Source organism: Myotis yumanensis, unplaced genomic scaffold (assembly GCF_028538775.1).
Source record: "Myotis yumanensis isolate MYYU_CA2020_CCGP unplaced genomic scaffold, mMyoYum1.0.hap1 SCAF_10, whole genome shotgun sequence".
NCBI classification, from domain to species: Eukaryota; Metazoa; Chordata; class Mammalia; order Chiroptera; family Vespertilionidae; genus Myotis; species Myotis yumanensis.
In genome coordinates this window covers 38,576,021-38,598,680 of record NW_027223761.1, presented here as the reverse complement: position 1 = coordinate 38,598,680, position 22,660 = coordinate 38,576,021, and the positions used below count along the sequence as shown (strand labels likewise).

The 22,660-nt window shown below is 46.8% G+C and overlaps 2 protein-coding genes across 2 annotated transcripts in view; both read left to right on the top strand.

Annotated features, from left to right (window-relative positions):
• SYT9 (synaptotagmin 9) overlaps positions 1 to 2,212 on the top strand; it is a 158,767-nt gene extending 156,555 nt beyond the window's left edge. Inside the window, exon 7 of the mRNA XM_070426689.1 lies at positions 16 to 2,212. Coding sequence (XP_070282790.1) covers positions 16 to 24 — 9 coding nt within the window. The 3' untranslated portion in view covers positions 25 to 2,212. The remainder of the gene's footprint in view (positions 1 to 15) is intronic.
• Positions 2,213 to 9,013: 6,801 nt separating this feature from the next.
• Positions 9,014 to 22,660, top strand: part of OLFML1 (olfactomedin like 1) — a 29,113-nt gene continuing 15,466 nt past the window's right edge. The window contains exons 1-3 of the mRNA XM_070426688.1: positions 9,014 to 9,051; positions 13,446 to 13,575; positions 14,829 to 15,117. Of these exons, the coding sequence (XP_070282789.1) occupies positions 13,450 to 13,575; positions 14,829 to 15,117 (415 nt within the window). The 5' untranslated portion in view covers positions 9,014 to 9,051; positions 13,446 to 13,449. The remainder of the gene's footprint in view (positions 9,052 to 13,445; positions 13,576 to 14,828; positions 15,118 to 22,660) is intronic.

Below are 22,660 nucleotides of genomic sequence, written 5' to 3'. Positions count from 1 at the left end.
TTCTTCTTCCTGCAGAAACGATGACTGTGGGTAAGAGAACTGCTTTGCCAAGGACACAGTAGGACAACCATCTCACAAAGATCTTAAGTAACATTCCCTATCCAACAACGCCCGGATGACTCCAGTGACCAAATGCTCAGCTGTAACCAGTGGTAACTGGCCTTCTTTCCAGACTGGGTTTGGTGAACATGAATGGTCCAGTTGTCTTCAGATGGTCTAAGGTGGTGTGCTGTCGGGGCGGCACATCTCTCACAGTCAAGAACCAGGATTGGACCACGGAGGAAACCAGCTGATACAGTGAGAGGACTGAGAGGACCTTGAGTACCAGGACTCTCAGTGATAGCACAGCATCTGCCCTGGCAACGTCATACTGACATGATGCTATTTGTTTGAATGCCCTGGAAGGACAGAATACTTTAAAATATATCCAGGTGCTAACTAGGCAGCAGGTTTAATTCATCTTTGAGCTAATAGCTGTCTCCAGAAAATATTTTACCCAACAAGTGTTCCAGCTTTGCCAGGAATAGCTCCAGGAATGGAGTAGGATAAGCACGCTGTTCCCCTGGAGAAGATCTAGTGCAAGGAGGGCTAGCTCACAGCAAACCCACTGCCCTCTCCCACACACATGGCAGCGAGTACCAGTTGATTGTGACCCTCTCGTCTGCTAAACCCAGGTTCTGAGGAGTCAGAATCCACAGCACTGTCTTCTGGGTAGCCAGCAGCCACTTCCTTCCAACCAGTGTTGGCATTAGAATGAAAGTTATCATCCCTGTTAGCGAGGCATCCATCTCAGTGGTGTAAGCATTCCAGAGTACCCTTTCCCAGACTCATTTGTCCACGGGGGAGAACAGACACAGAAATAGATGTGCTCTTGTGAGAGCTGAGTTCATGGAGAGATAGTACAGCAATCCCACGAGTGGAGGCACAACTTTTGGGCCTTCTTGGCCTGCGTGCCTTCTGGGGTAATTCCACATGCAGCAGCCCAGAGGGTAGCCTGGGGTAGCTACAGACAGGTTTCCTTTTCACTTCCAGACACATAGATCACTCTCATAGCACTTGGGGAATGGAAATACCCACAAGAGTGAAGGTCAAGGGCTCTCCCCAGTATCTCATTCATTACTCAGCTTCCTTTGTGACCATATCAGCCAACTCACTGCCAACTGTGTTCCTCATCCTCATTGCTTCTGCCGTCATATAAATGAAACCAAAGGCCTCAGCATACCCCGGGCGGGGAAGTCCTCTCTCTCCCATGATGGGTGCAAGGTACCGTACCCACACATTTTCACCACTTCTGCAAGATAACATTTCCCTTTTCATGCGATCCGTTTGCAGCAGAATCCAGAGTTAGATTACAGTTTACCTTCCTGGGAAGCTCATTATCTTCATTTGAATTATCATTTCAGTAGGACTAACTGGGTGGAAACAGGATCATTGTGTGTCTTCAGAAAGTTTTGTGTTGCTACAGCTGCCTGGTATAGGAAATACCCTGATGTCAGATCTAAAAGGATGGAGGCCTTTGGTTGTGTGGGGCACTATTGCTGCGCCCCAGCTTCACGTGCTCCCAAGCCTGCCTGATTCATTTCCATCTCATTGGCTTTCATCCTTCAGGATGGAAAGGGGACCCAAGTTTCTGCCTATGTCTGACGACATGAGAAGAATGCGACTTTCTTTGCCCAACTCGTTCTGCCTAGTTCTCCCTGTTCAGACATCCTTCACCATTTCAGTGTTAGGAGCAAAGCATGAAACATTCGTACCAGCAGAAATATGATCACCAGAGTCAGGCAGATAAGCCCAGAAGAATGGTCCCAGATAAACCGGACTGTCCCGAATAAGTATCAGGCAGCCCTCCCAATAAATTTTGACATGTCCTTGGCACTGGGAGCCTGGGCAGGAGATCCTGGGCGGCTGTGTCTGTTATTCCCCCATCAAGATCTTCCTGCCCAAAAAGCTAGCAGCCCTGGGGTACTAATGAATATGCTACTGGTTTGTTGGTATGAAACAGAAGGTGGTTTTAAAGAGGCCAGAAGACAAGGAGGCCTGCCCACATGGCAGGCAGGTGGCTTTGTGTCTGGAAAGCTTTGCCTAGCCAGTCCAGCTGTGGCCAGAGGCCCGTTATACATTTGAACTCCCTCAGCCGATCTGCAATTCTACTTTTGTTCTCTTGCATTCTGTTTGGTTTCCCTTTAGTTTCCTAGTAAATGTTCCTTTTGAAAAATTCCAACCTTGTCTCCTTGAACTTGGGGGGAAGGGTATTGTCCAACATGCAATACTTAACATGCAGGAGGGTGGAGTGAGGGGTGAGGAGTAAGGGACAGAGGAGGGGGGTGGGGTAAGATCCGTGGACACTTAAATAGAGCAGAAGCTAAAGAAAGGCAGCTCGTTATGATGGTTATAGATCTTGCGATGTCACAAGAAACCCTGGAGGAAAACCACGATTATTGTCATTCTACTGACTGCTCAAATGCTTGGGTTGGATGCTTTCTCCCCCCTCATCTCTGCGCCAAAGTAAAGGTTCAAACAAGACATTCCCATCCTTGGAAACGTAGAGATGAAAATGCTACGTATGCTAAGTTAGAGGTGGTCTGTTCCTTTCCTGAAGACTTTAGAAAGAATTATTGCAGCTAATTAAGAGAGAAGGGTTTTATCAAGTCTAGATTGGATGAACATAATTCTGCCAGCTGTCCCCTCACATAAGGTCTCCACACCACGAGTGTTGCCATGGTGCTTTCTCCAGTTGCCCCTCCCCCCTCGCTGCAGCCCTGCGATATGGAATAGTCTGGGGCCAGTCCACTGGCCTTCCCCTCGCCTGGTCTCTGTCTAACTCTGCCAGCTTGCTAGAACTTTCGAAACAAAGATATAGAAAGTGATTTAATAAACTGAGAAAAGGACATAAAATATGGTTGTGCACATGGCCAAAAATGATGCCTGTGTCTTGTATGTGGATCCTGGGAATTCGCAGGCCGTTTAGCTGCCCATAGCCCCCCATTTCACTGATGGCCACTGGGGGATATTGGCAGTGTCCAGCCTGGAATTGCCACCCACACTCAAGCCAGAGAGGGTGGCCTCGCCTGTTGCTTTACTGTCCCGCTCTAGACCCTGCAAAGAGAATGTCTCTCACACTGCATTCCTGAGCTGGTTGCTGACACTGAGCACAGCCAGAGCTATGAGTGGCCAGTGAGGTTTCTCTGAGACAGGTTTTATCACGGATGGGGCCTTCTGACTCCTGCCCCTCCAATCTTCTCTCCAGACCAGAGAGAGGTGATAGCCCTCAACATCCTTTAACAACCACCCGCGATTGCTCCCCCAGCCACGGAGCCAGTGATGCCGCAGAGGCGCTGTTCGGGATTTTATCTTCGAAGCCAGAGATCAGTCGCAGGCAGTGCTCAGAGAATTATGGTGGGTCTCTGAGATGCCCTTTCTGGAAAAGAGGCCAAGATGAATGGGGCCCTTTGTTCCAGCACATGCTATTCCACCTTAACCTGACTGCATCTGAAATAGGCTGACCTTTGAGGAAGAGATGAAATAGTAGAGCTAAGAGAAAGAAAATGACCAGAGGGAGAAGTTGCCCCACCAACTGAGGAAATATCCAGGGAAGAGCTGTAGGAGAACTTCAAGGAAAGCAGGGCAAGAGGGTTGGCTGGTATTCCAGGAGCTGTAGAAGGCGAGGCCTGGTCCTTACCTCTAAGCCCAGATGTAAGGCAAACAGAAGCCCTGAGCAGCGCTGTGCACCTGCCTCTAGTGTCGAAGATGTCAGGTATCAAGCACCCTTTGCTCAGTCTCCTAAGAAATCCAATCCAGGCTCTCCAAGGGCCATGGCAGAACCCCCTCCTTCCTTCTTCCACTCGGAAGGCTTACTTGTCACTTGCTGCCTTGGCTCCCTGGGCATAGGGACTGCAAAATTAAACCAGCGGTATAATCACCCCTGTCCGCACACTCCCTGCTGTCTTTTCACCGTGTCCAGGAGCTCTGGGCCTGGAAAGGACCAAGGACCAAGATGGCCCCCAAGCCTCAGAGGGTTAAGCCTTAATGGCACCAGGCTCCCCCAGTTCACCCACAGGCCAGCTGAGGATTCACATGCATCTTTGCCTGGTTGGCAAGAGAAGAACAAGCTGAAGGGACCTGGGCCACAGAGGCTGTTCCCTGAAGTCATTGCACTGCCTCCCACACTCCACCGTGAGTGAGATTTCTCCGTGAAGGCTAGAGGAGCATTGCCTGACAGTATAGTTATCAATGTAAAAGTTATAATAATAAACAACACTACGTTCTATGGCTTACAATGTATGGTATCATTTTTGTCTATTTTCTTTATGTTTTTGAAAATTCAACTTGCAGTTCCAAAGAGTAAAGTTAGTTTTTAAAAAAAGGTAATATCTTCTTGGCTCCATACTAATTTCATTATAGTTATTATTCCGATATTATTCTTTACATTAAAGCTATTCCAAGCCAATGCTTGACTAGTAATATTCATGGCTTTTCCTATCAAGTGAACATTACCCCCAAGACACTGATTTTTTCACAATTTAGACAAAATTCGTTTTTGCATGGTGACAGTGTCAGATTTGAATTAATCAAAGAAAGATAATTTCTCTAATTCACCACACTCAGAGCTTTCAGATAATAATAAAATAATTTCTTCAAGTATCTGAAGATACTTGTATGCAAGGCTTCAGAGTTGAGCTTGTGGACTATATCAACTGGTAAATAAACTTTCCAGAAACAAGTTTTACCCTCATCTCCAAAAAGTAGTGATTTTTAAAAAATAATATTTTTTCCTCAAGAAATTTTGGAACTAACTTAAAATTTTAAGTCTAAAATAAAATGTTCAAAAGTGCACAAGCAAGTGCAAGCCAGATAAGAACCTGATGAAAAAGCATTGCCATAAACTTCATGTTTTGTTTTTTTTAAAAAATATATTTTATTGATTTTTCACAGAGAGGAAGGGAGAGAGATAGAGAGTTAGAAACATCGATGAGAGAGAAACATCGACCAGCTGCCTCCTGCACATCTCCTACTGGGGATGTGCCCGCAACCCAGGTACACGCCCTTGACCAGAATCGAACCTGGGACCCTTCAGTCCGCAGGCCGACACTCTATCCACTGAGCCAAACTGGTTTTGGCAAACTTCATGTTTTGTAAAGCAACCACAGTGCACCACCCTGCCTGTGTGTCCACAGCTCGGATTGGAACTCTGCCAACGATTCACTGCCCGGCTGGACCCACCAAGTCTTTTGGACTTTCTTAGACGAGCAACAAATCTGCACTTTGTCCCAACATTATGGTCAGTATTTTTAAATTGTGTTTTCTGGATGGAAAGAGTGAATACATAAAGGCTTTATTGAAAATAAGACCCAGACGGCCCTGCGCCAAGTGCCCTGGAGAGAAACAGGGTATCTGAGCTACCATATAAAATGGAAGAAGAGCAGCTCTATGCTGTGTTGCAAATTAGAACACCTGGTGGAAAGTACTTCAACCGAAGTAAATATGTGTCTAAGATATATATTGGTTTTCCTTTGTTCTCTCTGCAAAGTCAAGTGTCACACTATCTTGAACAGCACTGATAGGTTTGCAAAGAGTTGTGTGAGTTTGAGTAAAATCAACAAGAAGACATTCAAACTTTGCCTCCCAGTGTTTTCCATACTTGAGATCCACAGGAAGCTGCCTGCCTGACCTGCCCCAGTGGATGGGCCCTGACCAGGGCTGTTAACACCTGCTGGCCCTGCCACAGGCCTGAGGATGCTCAGCTCCTGCTGCAGCAGCTTCCAGAAACCCTTCAGGCGTGCATCCAGGTTAAGGCAATGCCATTTTGGCAGCAATTGTCACTTGGTTCTTTCCTTCTCCACCCCCAACCCCCAAAAATATCTAAGCAAAGAATGACTCTACATCACCAAAAGAATAAGAGCAAGGACAACCTCTGCCCATGCATGCAGGGGAGGAGGAAAATCGTCACCTAGAGCAGTGGTTCTCAACCTTCTGGCCCTTTAAATACAGTTCCTCATGTTGTGACCCAACCATAAAATTATTTTTGTTGCTACTTCATAACTGTAATGTTGCTACTGTTATGAATCGTAATGTAAATATCTGATATGCAGGATGGTCTTAGGCGACCCCTGTGAAAGGGTCGTTTGACCGCCAAAGGGGTCGTGACCCACAGGTTGAGAACCGCTGACCTAGAGCCAGCCCATGCGCAGTATTCTTCATTGTTTCCTACCTTTTAAAGCTTACGGATCTTGAATTTTTAGGAGACATAAAGGTGGGAATTTCAAAAAATGTAAACAATGGACTCAGAGAAAATTCAAGGGTTATGTCTATGACTAAAGAAACCAGAAAAGTTTAGTGAAGTATTCAAATGCTTGTTATATCTGGTAAACCAAATATTGACATTTAACTAAATGGCTCCGTTATGTCAATTTTGACAGCCCATGAAAAAATAAAAAACAGTTGTTGTGGTGCCTCCTTAAAGGACTGGTCCTGAGCAGGAAGCCTCAGTGGGACCCACAACCCCCCGGGGGCCCTTTCCGGCTTGGAGGAGAAGAGCAGACACAGGAAACCCCAGCGCCATCCACACGTCTTCTGATCTTCCCTGGGGAGGGCAGGTCCTGGTGGAGGAAGGTGTTTATATGAATGAGGGGCGAACTCATGACCTTTGACTCCAGGGGCCAAGGTAAAATCACTAGCTTGGGAAAGGCAGATTTCAGGCTTGAAGCTGTAATTACCCAAGGTTAAGGACTGGGAAGGAAGATTAAACTTTTGCCCACCACTTGAAACTATTTCAGTGCACTATCTCACTGCTTTGGGCTCTCACCATAAAACGTTTGCCTTATTCTGGTAGATGGAAGCTGTGGGAGAGACCAGCTGGCCCGAGAAGATGCAGAAGGAACTCGAACCAGTTCGCTCCAAGCAGAGTGTGGTGGGAAACAGCCGGCCCGTGGTGGGCTGAGGATCTGCTCTGCCACTGACCAGCCCTGTGACCTTCAGGCCTCATCTTCCTACTGTTCTCCCGGCCCTTAGGGGTCTCTGCCCAGGCCCTTGTCAGTCCCTGGTGCAACCAGATCACAAACATACCTTAGGGACAACAGCAGTTCTGTACTTGGCTTCCACTCTTCTGGGATTAAAGGGACTCTGGCAATCGCCATAGGGCTCAGCACACAAACCAAATGTGGAACAGGGTGCCCCTGCCTGAACCTCCTCCCTTGCCCTAGCCTCTCAGTGATCTTCACTTAATGTTGCTTGGTATTCCCAGTCACTGTGCACATGCACACACACACATACATGCAATCACTGTGCAGGGACAGCTGGGACGAAGCCAGAGGCCTTTCAGGGCTTCATGTCCCTTCCTTTTGAGGCAAAGGAAAATTATTGAGGAGAGCAAGGCCTCATTCTGAGCTGGGAGACTTGACCTTGTGCATCTCTTTGCAGCAAGGAGCTCTAAGGGTCTTAGGGAAATCGCTGCATGGGAATGCCAGGCATAGGGCAAGGCTTCCTGAGTGTACCTGCTCACCTGGCTAAGGAGCCTACTTCTCTCGGATGCTTCTTTCTGACTCCTTAGATACCGATGACCCTCAGTCATGGCAGCTTTCACCTCTCATTTTATGGAAGATTCTACATGACACTCACCTCGATAACCTGGTCTGCAGCCAGAAAAGGTGTCACTAGGTGTGTCCTCACCACTCTAGGGCCATAATCTGTGGGTTCAGGAAAGGATCGTGTCAGATCAGGTAAAGGGTTTGTCAGGGTTGCTGTTTCTGATGAAAGGTTGCCATTCATATACTAGTACAGCATTTGCAACTGGCTTGCTAGCCTGAGTAACACTGAGCAAAGACCCAGAAACAGCATAACCGGTGGAGAGAGCCATGGACTGGGGCTGGCCCAGAGCTCTGCTCCTGCCTATGCCGCTGAGACCACCTGTGGCTCCTGCTCCTGCTCACGTGAGGAGGATGGGCCCAGTGTGTTCTGTGCCCATCCACCTCTGGTGTCTGTGTGTCTCTGAGTCTAAGGAACTGCCATGCCTATCGTGGGGAAGCCGTGTGGCTGGGGTGGGCCTGTGTAGTCCTGGGCTCCTGTTGCTGAGAACCCAGTGCAGACTCTGGAGGAGGGTTTTTTCTTTCCATTCAAATCTCAAAAGGAAACAGACTATGACCAGACTATGACCGCAGCCATAGGCAGGTAACACCTGAAAAGTCTCTGCCCTCTAGTGGCTAAAGGCTCAAACAAATATTTTGCACAAAATTGACAATGTTTGGGCTGGAACACTGAACTGAGATCACCCAAGCAGGTACTCTCTGGAGACAGGGGTTAGCCCTTCAGCTTTAAGTCCTGGGGTCTGTTCCCAGTGGGCTAAATGGTCGTAGATCCCCAGAGGCCTCACTTACTTGGGAACCAGTGCAGCAGAGACCAAGGGTGGTCCTGTGCTGGGGAAGCCACAGAGCCTGCGTAAGACCAGGCTTCCCACTGGCTGGTGTGGCTCAGTGGTTGAGCATCGACCTATGAACCAGGAGGTCATGGTTCAATTCCAAGTCAGGGCACATGCCTGGGTTGCTGGCTCAATTCCCAGTGTAGGGTGTGCAGGAGGCAGCTGATCAATGATTCTCTCATCATTGATGTTTCTATCTCCCTCTTTCTCTCCAAAATCAATAAAAAAAATTTTTTTAGAAGACCCAGCTTCCAACTTACCCTGACCAGCCCTGGCCCTGGGGCCTCCTTGGGAAGGAGCTCTATGCAGGTGAGTATGGCAGTATGACATCATTTCCTGGCCAGCAGGTGTTCTCTAGCTGCAGCCACACCTTTCCCACCCCCAGAAGTCACAGGTCACATCCAGTCCCCATCGGTGCCTCTCGTCACGTCTGCCCCCTCCATTCTGAAGCCGTCCCCAGCTGAGTGAACGGCAGCGAGACTTCAGAAGCTCCTGACAGAGACGTGGCTCCCAGGTGCTGCAGGAACAGAGACTCCAAATAGGCCACCTGAGCTCAGCCAGCCCACCTGGCAAGTAACAAGTGCCCCTTAGGACCAGACACGCAGCCTCCAGAGACAATCATCTCATAGGAAACTATCCAGGTGGGTTTCAAATGTCAAACCAGAATGATCACAATGAGGTTTTGAGAGCTCTGGGGAACTGGTGTACATGGTTTTTATTTCAAAGAGCAGAGGGAAACTGTGACCGTTCCACCAAATGAATGCTGGGCAGGCACCTGTCCATGCTGGGAGCTGCGAAGAGATAGGCTCCTGTCTCTCCTCAGGCAAGAACAATGCCACTCAAGAGGATTCTGCCTTGTTCATGATTATACACCCTCCCAGCCCTCGGCAATGACTGCCTGATGCACGGGTGCCAAGGTGGGGTCCCCTGGCCTTAACTGGGGACCTATATGTGAGGGGCCCTCCTGGTTCCAGAGCTCCTGTGAGATTGGTTGAGGCCCATGTTGCAACTGCATTGCAGCTTCTCTCTGTGCCCATTCATGCTTCACTCACTCCCAACAGGTATTGTTCCAGAGAAAACCACCCCCTCAGATGTCTTACATGCAAGTTGGTCTCAATCTGATTCCAGGGAACCTGACCTACAATACCCTTCCAGCCCCATCACCCAGTCATTGAAAGTTCACAGGGAACTTTGATCAGTCCCTCATGTCCACTAAGCTCTCTCTGATTTATGTGTCTTTGTACCTGCTATTGCTTCTGCCTAGAGCCTTCCCCTTCTCTCCTCCCTGCTGTCCACTTTGTAGGCCTAACTCCTATTCATCCTTCAAGTCTCAGCTTAGATGTCACCTCCTTTGGAAAGTCTCCCCTGATTCACTGAGCTCAGAGGCTCCACCCCCACGCTGTCATTGCATTCAGTGCTGGCTCTGTCACTGCATAATTGACTTAAGCATCCATGTGATTGCCTCCCCTTCTGACTATATCCTCTGTGAGGGCAAGAAATGTGTCTATCCTGTCCATAATTGCATGCTAGTGCATGGTGCAAGACTTGGAGCGCATAGGTACGCCCAAATAGTTGTTAAATGAATTAAAAGTGGGACACAAAGAAGCCCTAAGTAAGGAAGCAGCAGCAGGGTAAAAGGGTAAGAGAGAAGAGAGCATATTTGATATATATTTAGGTGCTAAAATTAATAAGTTTTCATGACTGATTAAACATAACGCCCAGACAGAGTGGTTCAGTGGTTGAATGTCAACCTATGCACCAGGAGGTTCGATTCCCCCTGCTTCTCTACCCATAGCACCAATGTCCAGATGAGCCCATGTCCAGATCTCCAAGATTCAGACTCCTATGTGTTATGAAAACAGATGAAAGAAGGGTTATTCTACCTGGCATGGAGGTGAGGAAGTGGTAGGAAGATATGAAGAATGAATAACAATTCATTGGTTCCAAAAGAGAGGAACATTCTAGGCTGAGGGACCCACATAGGCAAAGACACCATGATGTCATATGTCCTAGGGAGTTTGGGGATGATTAGATGATGCTGTTCTGGAGGTGGAAGATGGGAGATGGTAAGAGCTGAAGCAAGAGGGGTTGGCTGAGATTATTGTCAAGGGCTTTCCTTTTGGCATAAACTCAGCCAGTGCTTTATCTAGAAACATAAACCGGGAATTAGAAGCTGCTCCCATCGCTCAGGCAGGAAAAAATGTAATTACTTGTAAAAGGTTGGAGCATTGGAGGATGACGTTAAGGCAAAGAGCTATTAGGATGGGGGTAGGGGCCTGAGTGGGGAATGAAAGATAAAGAGAAAAGCTGAGAAGAAAGAGAAGGGAAGACAAAAAGATGAGACATCTTGTTCAGATATGAGTGATGAATTCTTGAACCCAGATGGGATTCTGTGAGCAGGGCTCTGTCTTCTCAAGAAGACAGTCTTCTCTTCACACTTTCCAGAGTCAGTCAGCACCGCTCAGTAACACGGAGGATCCTGGGGTCACAGGAGGCTCTGGAAATCAGGGCCTCAGTTCCTATGGAGGCACAGCAGGAAACGACCACCAGTGGCGAAGGTGGCAAAGAACCCCAAGAGCACCTGGGAAGCTGGACGAGATCAGCCTCGGTGGGCTGGTTGGCTGGGTGTCAATTTGTCCAGTTCTGATTGATCATTTAGGGAAAACAGTCAACTCAGGACTGGCTTACAGATCAAGGCCTAGTGACCTAGATCCAGCCACATGGAAGACATAGTGGTGGCTGCCAAGATTCCTTTCCTCTCTCAGAACGCTGTGGCAGGAGGGCAGAAGGATCGGGCCCCGGCAGAGGAGAAAAGGGAGACACTATGCTCGGTCACTGTCCTCACTACTGAGCTATAGCAGTGGTCAAGGCCAGAGGTCAAAGGTAAGGAAGGCAAAAGAACGAAGTGAGTAATCTTATCCCCACCGCAGACTGCGCCAGCCATCTTTTCCTGCCCATTGATAAGGCTTGCTCTGAATGAAGATGGTCAGAGTTGGCTACTGTCTGTCAGTCAATGCTGTGACTATCTCCAAGGTGAGTTTATGTTTCCTTTATGAAACCTCTGGTCACGAGATCACGAGGGTTTCCACTCTGGGTCTGCCCCATGGCTCACCACTCCTAAGGCTCAGGGGAGCCAGCTGTGGGGTTTTGCTACCTCTGGGATCCAGAAGAGTGAAACCCTCTAGGACCATGTGGGTGCAGTTGGAGCAGAGAGACTAAGCTTGTCCCTATGAGGCTGGTGACCGAAGAGAGATCGGTGTGGGCCTGAGTCACTGGCAGGCACAGGGAGAAACTGCCAGACTGGACTCTGAGGTCAAGCTCTTTGGAGCGCATCCTATCCACGACGGGGCAATAGCAGCCCCAAGCCTCCCCCTGCGTTCTCACCAACTCTCCAGTAATTCTTTAGACTCATTAATACCGAAGGTATATGTCATTGTAAAAACAATGCAAGCATGCTATAGAAAACCAAGAACGAGTTTATCCACAACGCTGCCCCCCAAAGTTAATTGTGATGCAATTGTTGATTTCCTCCACTCGACTTTACCCACCTTAGTTCACAGTCTCAACGTTAGGACGCGAGGCGCTCGTGGAACAAAATCAACCAGAGCACCTTTAGCGGAAGACTTGATTCAAAAATGCCTGGCATGAGACGTTTCCTAAAGAGCCTTCTCGCTTGGGCAAGGAGGCTGAATCGAGCAGTATTTTTAATAAAGATTTACGAGGAAGGACCAGCTGAAGTTCAGCTAGTTTGGAGAATAGTTCAAAGATGGTTCTCATAAATAGGAGGAATTGTTCCTGAGGATGAGGAGTCATTGTTTGTGATTTTACCAAGGGCTGGGGAGGCACAGTTAGGGGCTAAGGTCACCTGGAAGAGAGGTAGAAAGGAACATCTAAGGGGGGCAGGGTCAGGCAAGGGCCACACTGGAAATTCTCGGTCTGTTAGTGTCTCTTGGGAACCCAGGTCTTCTGACTCCTGGCCAGGGTTCCTTCCACAACCCAGAGATGCCCCAACCTTCCCTATGTTGGTAGGTGATTGAGAAAGAACGATGGGTATCCTGGAGCCAGCCATGGAAGGAGAGGTTGAGGTAAGTAAAGGCCTACAACAGAGGCAAAAACTAGAAGATTTTGTCCTAAGGATGTAATTTATCTTCAACAGCACTGGGGCCTGTAGGAATTGAGTTCTACGTATTGCTGGCCTGCAGCTACAGGTGAAGGGACGTCTGCCACTAGGAACTCAGAAAAATCAAGGGCTTCCTTGTAGGAGTTCCATTTCCTGATGATTTAGCCTCAGGAGCATCACTAATTGTAGTTGTGCATCTTAATAAAACTCTTCTGCTCTCAATCCTTAGATTTTTTAGCTATCAGCCTGGGTGGCCAGGCCTGCAGCCCATTGTATCTCTCTCCAAGGGGCAATCAGCCCTGTGCATATCCGAGCTTTTCTTCCCCTTGCTGTGCCTTTAAGAGCTACAGGAATGCAAAGAGAATCTGGAGGAGGGGTGGGGTCTCCCAACAGGACTTCTGGGAAAAGGATCCTGGGAATTTTTGCCAGAAACAAAGCTGAGATTTCAGCTCTAAGAAGTTGGGAGTGGTGTGTGTTAGGTCAGGGCTGTGATTGGACTGCAGAGTCCACTGCCGGGAGGAAAGCAAAAGTAAAAGAGTTGGGGAGAGGGGAGAAGCCCTTCCTGCATCCACCCCAGTGCACGTTCACCCAGGCCCAGAAGCCGGGTGCAGCACTCGCCTGGGGAGGGTCCATGTGTGTGTCAAGGGTGATGCCAACAGATGCTGGACCCAGGAAGCTCTCTACCTCAAGTCAGCCCACTAGGCCTCCAGGGACCGGCTTGCCAACAGCTGGATTTGATCACCAGCTTGCAAAGTGAGGTCATGCATCTGGTGGAATAACAGGCAGACTTTGCTTTCCGGCTGTTTTTAGAGGATTTTCACAGCAGCGGCTGGAAACCAGGAGACCACCACCTGGACCCTTGAGTCTTCTTCGAGGGGCCCAGCATAGAAGATTCCACCCCTGGGTGTTTTGCAGGACGATGCTGGCCCTTCGGCGAGCTTCTGCTCTCCTGGTTCTGTTCCTCTCTGCCTTTGTGCCCCCGCCACAGTGTGCTCAGGACCCAGGCATGGTGCACTACATCTACCAGCGCTTTCAAGTCTTGGAGGTAGGTGGCATCGGTGCACCTGATACAGGAACATGCTTCTCTTACCCATGCTTCCCTATCTACTTGGATGCATTGCTATGGTTACACTTGAAATTTTTTATGATCTAGTGGTTTAGAGCACCAGAGTCCAGACTGTGCACCTCCTCGACCTTGAGCAGGGCTTCCCTCTGCAGTTTTTCTCATCTGTAAAATGGGGATGTTCATAGAATTTACCTCCTAAAGCTATTCTGAAGATTTAATATTACTCCATAGTTAGAATAGTGCCTGGCATACTGGTAAATGTCCAAAACTGTTATTATGTGATGGTTCAACTTCTAAAATCTGAAAATTAAAATTTAGGGTCACTTTTTCTTCATTTTCACTATAGCAGGATGAGAGCTAATTTTAGCTTTGCCTTTTGTCTTCTTAGGATAAACCGTTAGGTCACTGTAAAAAGTCATGATATTGTTGTGCCAAGAAGCCGACCTAGCTTCTTTTGCCAAACTGAACTTGGATTTAGAAGTGAGCAGATTACAGCGATGCTAAACGGAGAAAGAGCCTGGGCCTCTTCTCCATACACTGCAGCTACCATTTCATTGAACTTTGCAAAACGCAGCATTTTTGTAGCATGAACAGGCTCCCAGGGGCAAATGCGACCTTCTGCCCTACTTGGCCTTTGACACAACCCTGGTGTTGACATTGACTATCTCATGCTTAATCATCTTGCTTTTGTACAAGTTAAATTTTGATAAATTATCTTCTTTCAAAGACATTCTTATCTCCAATATTTATTTTCAGTATTTTCCTGAAAAGTCTTAAAAGTCCAAGTTATTTGGCCATCTAGTTATAGTCAGGGCAAAATCATTCCGCAGGGCAGGCCCAATGCTGTCCGGCCAACGGACTGAGGCTGGAGGTGGTGAATGAGATGTTCCCAGGACAGTGGCCTCTTGCTGCTTCTTCACTCGCTCCCTCCTCAGACCCCTCCTCCTCAGTCCCACCTCCTTAAAAGTGCCGGAGTTATACTCAACCACGACATTTAGCACCAACTTGCCCACATTGAAAAATATATAGGACTAAATGCATGGGAAAGCTTAAAAATTGATACATTGAAGTATCCATAGCACTTTAAGTTAAGAAATTAAGGGTGATTTTTATTTTCCCCCTTTTTGATTATTTGTATTTTTTTAAATCTTTTCAATGAATGATAGCTATTTATATTACTTGGGTAACTTCAATAACTAGCAGTAATTTGGGAATTTATTTTCTGACTAAAGCAAAGACTGCAAACATGTACCCAAGCAACAAGGGCATACATTCAAGACTTCCGCGAGTTCTCAAAAAACATATCCGTGATGCTCGGGCAATGCCACACCTACACAAGCGAGTACAAGAGCGCAGTGAACAACCTGGCACTGAGGGTGGAGCGCGCCCAGCGGGAGATTGACTACCTAGAGTACCTTCGGAAAGCAGACATGTGCGTGGAATCAGAGGACAAGACGCTGGCAGAAAAGCTACTCCAAGAAGCTGAAGAAGAGAAGAAGATCCAGACTCTGCTGAATGCAAGTAAGAGAGCTGGGTCTTGTATATCATGCTGGGGACTGTCACTCAGAGACACAGACAGTACAGGGGTGCTGACCTAGTATGACAGTAATAGCTGGGTGTACCCTCTTATGTGCCCGTGTGGAGGCAACCTTAGCAGGGAACTGGTGTCCACAGGAGAATCCATTCTTAGAAAGCAGCTTTTCATTTCACACGGCATTCCTAAGGGCCCATAGAAGGTCAGGCTACAGTGTCAGAGGTCAGCCAGGAAGGGCATCTCCTGATAGACCTTGGTTTGGCGGAGGTATGTGGTTGCAGATCTTTCCAGGTGAGTGACAGGTTGGTGGATTCTCCCAGGGCCCTGTGAGCCTGGAGAGGCTGCAAATGTGCCAGGCAATGCTCAGGGTGAGGGTCTGCAGTGAACTATTACTGTGCGCGCTGTCCCAATGGTGGGATCTCGGGGATTTGTCTCCTATCTTGTGACCCATCAGAATCACTTCCAGGCCATTAAGAATAATGTTTAGGATGCCAAAACCGGTTTGGCTCAGTGGATAGAGCATCGGCCTGCGGACTGGAAGGTCCCGGGTTCGATTCCGGTCAAGGGCATGTACCTGGGTTGCGGGCACATCCCCAGTGGGAGATGTGCAGGAGGCAGCTGGTCGATGTTTCTCTCTCATCGATGTTTCTAACTCTCTCTCTCTCTCTCTCTCCCTTCCTCTCTGTAAAAAATCAATAAAATATATTTTAAAAAAAAAGAATAATGTTTAGGAGCTCAAATTAAAACAAGTAGCAAGCAGCAAAACATAAATGAGAAGGAAAATGTCCTATGCATGAGTCCATTTTATGAAAATAATGACGAGACAATTCCCTCCCCTTCCCCCCATCCAAGCCTGTATTCTGAGATGGTTTATTGCAAATGGGAAAACTTTATTTATAGGCTAATTATGTGTGCTCCATGTGTGAGACACTCCATTAGGGAAATAAGACATAGCTGAATGCCATCATGGTGCCATCATCCCTTCTCAATGTAACCCTCATAAGAACTGCATGGTTCTTCCCAAATGAGATGACACTTGAGATGAGTTTTGAACAAAGAAATTAGAGAAGTATGTGCAGAGGGGACAGCATGTCAAAGATATGAGGGTGTGTATACTTGGGCATGCAGATCTGCAGATATGGCTGAGTGGACCTGTATGGGGCAGGTGAGTATAGGGAAGCAGGACTGAAGAGGTCAGCAGGATCCAGGTAATGAAAGACCTTGCATGCTAATGGGTTTGCACTTGACTTGAGAAACTATAGAGAACCACTGAGCAGTTTTAAGCAGGGGCATGACATGAAGGAAGAGGACAAGACTAGAGAGCAGAGACCAGTCAAGGGAATACTGCAGAAATTTGGGCAACAGTGATGGTGCCTACATTGTGTCATTGAGATGGAGAACAGATGGATTTGAGAGCCACTGAGACTTGGAATCCACATGGCTTGGTGACTGATAATTAAGAGTGAAAAGTGAGTGAGAAGGATGCATTCAAGATGCTTCCCAGGGATTTGGCTTAGGTCATTGGGTGGTTAATCTGAAATATGTTGAGATAGGAAACCCAAGAGGATTTTTGGAGCTCTTATTCCTCTACTTATTTTTTTTTTTTTTTTTTTTTTTTAGCACTTATTACTTTGAAGTCTTCTAGCTCATTTATTTGGTCACTGCTTAGATCTAAAATATCAGCTCTATAGAAGCCTAGATCCTGCATTTCATATTCAATGCTGTGTGTGTCCCAGTGCCTAAACTAGTGTTTATGTTCAACAAATCTTTGTCAGTGAATAACTAAGTGAGAAAATGAATGAATGTAGAAGGATTGTCAGCACAGAGAGAGGGGCTATACAGTTTTGAAAGAACAGGGAATATCTTATCTCTGAGTCAGAAGACAGAGAGGAGGGTGCCTTATCTATTATAGGAAGCAGTTGATCAAGTTGGTCAAGTGAGTAATCCTTTTTGGCCCTGACATGGTATTGAAATGAGCCATCCTCTGAAAAGGAACAACTGGGGATCAGCATGGGGTGAGGGGAGGGGTAAAGGTAAGGATGAGCTTGTAGGGGATGGAACAGAAGCTGCCCAAAAAAACCAGTGTGTAAGACTGGGTGCTAATGTGGCCTGAGCTAGAATGTGCCTGAACTTCTGTGCCAGGGGTCAGGCAGGACCCCAAGCCTAAACAGTTAGTGAACAGTTAGTGGATCCCTGAGCTGCTCTTTGTCCTTGAACACCCTGAGCCCCTCAGGCTTTGAAGTGCCCCTTTCCACTCCAACTTAAGCTCAGCATAGTCTGGTCTTCCTACTTATTTAACTCTCATCCTCTGCCTCATCCCTCTCGCACTGGAGGCCTGAAATGTTCCCTCTCCATGGTGAGTTCCCTGTCAGCTTTCTGGAGATTGCTCCTTCCATGCCTGGGGCATCTGGGGCCCTCATTTGGTGATTTGGTTTATGATTAACAACTACTTTTGCCCCAACTCTTGGATGGGTCCTATACTACATACACAGTAGGGACAGAGGAGTGAGTAGAAGGTGCTACATCCTGCACTAGTCCTTTTACTACTTCTTTCCCTCTGGTCTTGCCTCCTAGAGTCTATCTGCTATCGTGCAGGCCTTCCCACAACACCAAATGAATCACGTTACTCCTCTGGGTAGATTTTTTTTTTTTTTTTTTTGTCATTCACCATCAGTTATGAGCAACAACAAAAAATCCATTCAAATCTCTTAGCCTTTTGTATAGAGAAGGCCCCTCACAAAGTGGCACAAACTCATCTCCAGCTTCTTAGGTTTCTGTGACTTACCCAATGCAGTTGCAATTAAAAATACAAATATTGTTTTCTCTACCCACCCTTTATGATTCAAAAAGCTGTGGATTCTGTGGGAAGACTTCTGGGGGTGAGGGAGATTGGGAGGGGGGCTCCAGCCGTTTGCCTGTAGCACCTCATTCAGTCCTCCAAGGGAGCACTCACATTTTTAGCAATATATGTGTGTGTGTGTGTGTGTGTGTGTGTGAGTGTGTGTGTGTGTGTTTTACAGAAAATCTATAGGGAGAGGATAATATGACTTCCTTGGGAAAATTCAACCTTGTGTCTCAAGAGATTTCCAGAAAATTCTAACATTAGTCTCAGTGGTGCTTATTTATTCAGGGACTATTTCTTGGGTAACTATGAAGGACCAGGTTCTGGGGATAATTAATATGATGGAGTTTCTCTGTAATTAAACCATTCCCTAGAGAGCTGTTCCCAAGTCTTCAAGCTTTCTTTTGAGAAGATCCCCAAAGATGTTCCCATGAGAGCCACAGTCCCAGGGATGTTGGGGGGGGGGGGGGGGGCAGGTAAATTTTTAGAATCTTAACTCTAACAAACATAAACAGTCGCTTTCTCCCAACCCCTCTCTCTCTTCTTCCTTCTCTTCCAGTGATAGAGGGAGAGCAGGTACACACACACACTTAGGATGTAGTGAGTGAAAGTTACTGGAATACAATCTAACTTATGTTTTAAAATCTTTCCAAGCCTTTGATTCTTTAACTTTTATCAGTATAAAGAAATTTTGCATTGCACTTGACAATTTATGGCAAAACACCATTGCCCCAGATACCCAGATGGAGAACTTACCCAACAGAACTCTTCGGCCAATCCCACACGCTTGCATTCTTGTGTGGATGAGAGTATTAACCTCTTTTTAACTTGTAAATCACTTATGAAGAAAAATTCTCAAGGCAGTCAAAATGAGGCATTGTAAGAGATTTTATTTCCTGTTTCAGTCCAGCTCCTTTTATTACAAGGGTGCGCACAGGTTACCTCAAGTAACCCTCTTCCTGCTAAATTAAATAACTCGTGTCTTTTGTTAGATCATGTTTGAAAGAAGAAAGTCTGTTGCTGCAAATTTAAATGCCTGTGGGATCCATTCAGGTAGTGTAAATGTGTGTGCCTCATACTCAAAGCCATTAAAAACAAAATAAAATTAAAAACAAGACAAGTAAGCAAACAAAAACCCCACTGGAAGCCAACTAAAACATACCTATGAGCCAAGCCCCAGGGTCTGTTAGTTTGTGGTAAGTGCAGCCAAACATTAAGAAATGTGTAACTCTAATTTAAAGCAGATATGTTTACCACAAAGGAGGAGAGTGAGGGTATACACACAAGTGTGAGCTCAGGAGAGTGCTTGAGTGCGCATACGTGTGCACACATACGTGCACACACACTCTTACACACACAGGTTCTTCACTCAGAAGTTGCTGCATGCATGGGGCCAGCAATGCTGGAGGTGTATGTGCACAGCTTATCCTGTGCTACCTCCTAGAGCAGTGGTCGGCAAACTCATTAGTCAACAGCACAACAATTGAAATTTCTTTTGAGAGCCAAATTTTTTAAACTTAAACTATATAGGTAGGTACATTGTTATTAACTTAATTAGGGTACTCCTAAGGCTTAGGAAGAGCCACATTCAAGGGGCCAAAGAGCCGCATGTGGCTCGCGAGCCGCAGTTTGCCGACCACTGTCCTAGAGAATTCAGGGTCACTGTGCTGGGTCCAGAAAGGCCCCTGTGCACAGCACGTCTCTTGTCCATCCATCCGGAAGGCCTGTGTCCTAGGAGGATACCTCCAGTCCCATCACTACAGATACTGACAGAAGGTCCCAAAGTTGTTTCAGCTGCTGCCTTTGGGCTCAAGGTGGAGTGAACATCCATATTCTCTCTTTAGCTCCCTCATTTATTCATTCATTCAACAAATGTCTAACTGAATTCCAGATTAATGCTGGCATTGTGCCAGGCATTAGAGATGGAACATTGACCTGGTATAGCATCTTGTCCTCAAAAAGCTTATAGTCAAGTGGGGAAGCACATAAGCAAATGGGATAACAGCCAGAGTGTGACTGTTCTGGTGGAGGTGTCACAGAAGCAGAAGGGGCCGGCATTAGCAGTTAAGCAAGGTCAGGGCTGCCTTGGAGATGGAGGAGACTGAAGTCTAGAAAGTAACTCTCAAGCTGAGTTTTAATAATGAAAAGAACGGATCAAATGGAGAATAAAGGGCACTTTGAGCAAATGGAACAGTGTGTGGAGGCACAACGGCCTAATCGGGCTTAGCGTTCAGTAGATCTCAGGTGAGGGGGCAGTCTCGGAGAGGAGATTAAAGAACCAGACCAGAGCTAAGCTCCTTTGTGCTAAGCCAGGTCACACTTTCACACTGCGGGAGATGAAAGTAATGTGAACAAGAGTAGCTAGTATTTATTAAGTGCCTGTTATGTAGCAGGTCAACTTTAAGCATTTTATATATTGGATCATATCACCTAATTCTCACAACAACCCTATGAGATAGGGTTACAATCATCCCCCACTTATGGGTGAGGAAATCAAGGCACTGAGATGATAAGCAACTCTCCAAGGACTCAGAGTTAATTGGCGCCAGAACTGGGATTCAAACGAAGGCAGGCTGGCTCCCACCCTACACCTTTCCCACTGTGTGTGCTATGCTGCTGGATAGTGGTAAGCATGGGAGTGTCAGGGCTCAGACGGAGGTTTTAGGAACGTCATGCTGGTCACAGTGTACAGAAGGGACTGCAGTAGGGGAGGCTGAGTGTGCACAGGAGGGTGAGACTGGAGGCAGGGAGGTCATCTCCAGGTCATCTCCAGGCCTGTCACAGAGGCACTTAAGGTGGGAGCCCTCTGTTCTGAGACTAGATGCCTGTGCCCGTAAGGCTCAGCTGCTTCTGATCTTATTGTGGGACTCATATGAAGACCATGTCAATTCTCTTGGTTGCTATTTGATGGTGATTCCTACCATAAACAGTTTGGTTTAAATCCTTTTAAATCCTGGCCGAGAAGGGTCCATTTTCTTCCCCCACCTTCTAGATTTTTAATTCCTGACTTTTCTTCACTTACTCTTAAACTACAAGACTCCTCTGCTTCCCTCTGGTTCTCTCAGTTCACAGAAGAGCTGCACACACACTTTCCTGTGCTAGCAATCTCAGGGCATCTCTTGGGCCCTCATCTGACCGGCACCACATCCCGTAGATTCTTCCTTCTGAGTATCTCTCAAATGTATTCTTTCCATCTGCACCACTCTCTGATCATCCCTGGTCTTGGTTATAAGAGCCTCCTAACTGATCTTCAGGCTGCCACTCTCTTGCCGTACCAGGCTTTCTTGTATACTGCTGTCATCAGGGTCATCTTGCTAGAGTTACTTTATCATTGCTTTATCAACGTTGATGGCAACCACAACCTACAGGCTAAAGCAAACCCCATAAAATAGCATAAAGAAAGCCCTTACAACCTGACCCTAATCTAGCTTTCTTTAAATAATTTATTGTGTTATTCTCTATGAAAGTAATACCTGCTGAGTAAATAAAAACTGTGAATAATGTATGTACTATAGTTATTGGATTTACTTTTATTATGAAAGTAGATAACAAGTCAACAGTTGACCACAGCAACTTTGAACATTTCTCAGCTTCGTCCTGTGCCACTACTGCCTATCTCCATTTACCCGATGCTCTACGTTGTGTCTGATCTGCTATTCTGAAAACAAAAATATACTTCATGCATCCCTGCATTATTCATGCTGTGTTTCTCAAGTCTTCCACAGTGCCTGGAACAGAATAGAAATCAATATTTTCTGACCTTGAGAAGTAGTTTATTAGACAAAGATTGCATTAAGCACTTTTTATCTGTTATCTTGTCCATGATAACTCTGCTAGGTAGACACCATGATGACTTATTTTCAGATGAAGGAGCTGTGGCTCAGGGTGTTTCACGCAGCCTGACTTCCTCCCACATTCCTGCTACATACAGAGGACGTATCACCCCTGAGACACACGGGATTCATCTCAGCTTTCATCTCTGCTCCCCACCCCCTCACCTCTACCCCGTGTCCGTTATCTGTTGCTACAATAATGCCACATAACAAACCACTCCGAAAGTGAGCAGTTGAAACAATCACTGGTTATTTCTCAGGAGTCTACAGGAGAGCGGGGCAGTTCTCTTGGGCTGGGCCAGCCTTGGCCCCTCTTGTCTGGGTTCCCTAGTGGCACATTGCCCGGGGATGGCTGGCAATGACTTCAGCTGGGAAGACTTGACCTCTGATCTTTCAGAAGGTGAACCTGGTGGAGGCAGAGGTCTGAGAGAGAGGGCAAAAGCACACCAAGATCTGGTCACTTTTACCAAATTCTTTTGGCCAAAGCAAGTTCCAAGTCTGGCTCCAGAGCCCACCCTAACAAGGCATTTGGTCTTGACCCCCTGGAAACAGGCAGTATTCAGGATCAGTTTTTAAGTTTGCAATTTTCTATATGAGAACAGTGAATCGGGCATTAGTGTGCCTGATAGTTTTGAGATGAGATAGAAGAGCCATTGAGAAGAGTGCTGCAAAGTTCAAGTTCAGGATAACAGGCCCTAGAATTTGAGAAAGGGAGGACAAGAACAGAATGAAATGAGATTTATCTCACAGGGAAAATCCATGGCGAAATGTCAAAATGACTTTGTTTCTAACTACGCAAATGGGAGAATGGCAGTACCACATCTAGAAATGGAAAAGAACATTTCTATTTTTTTA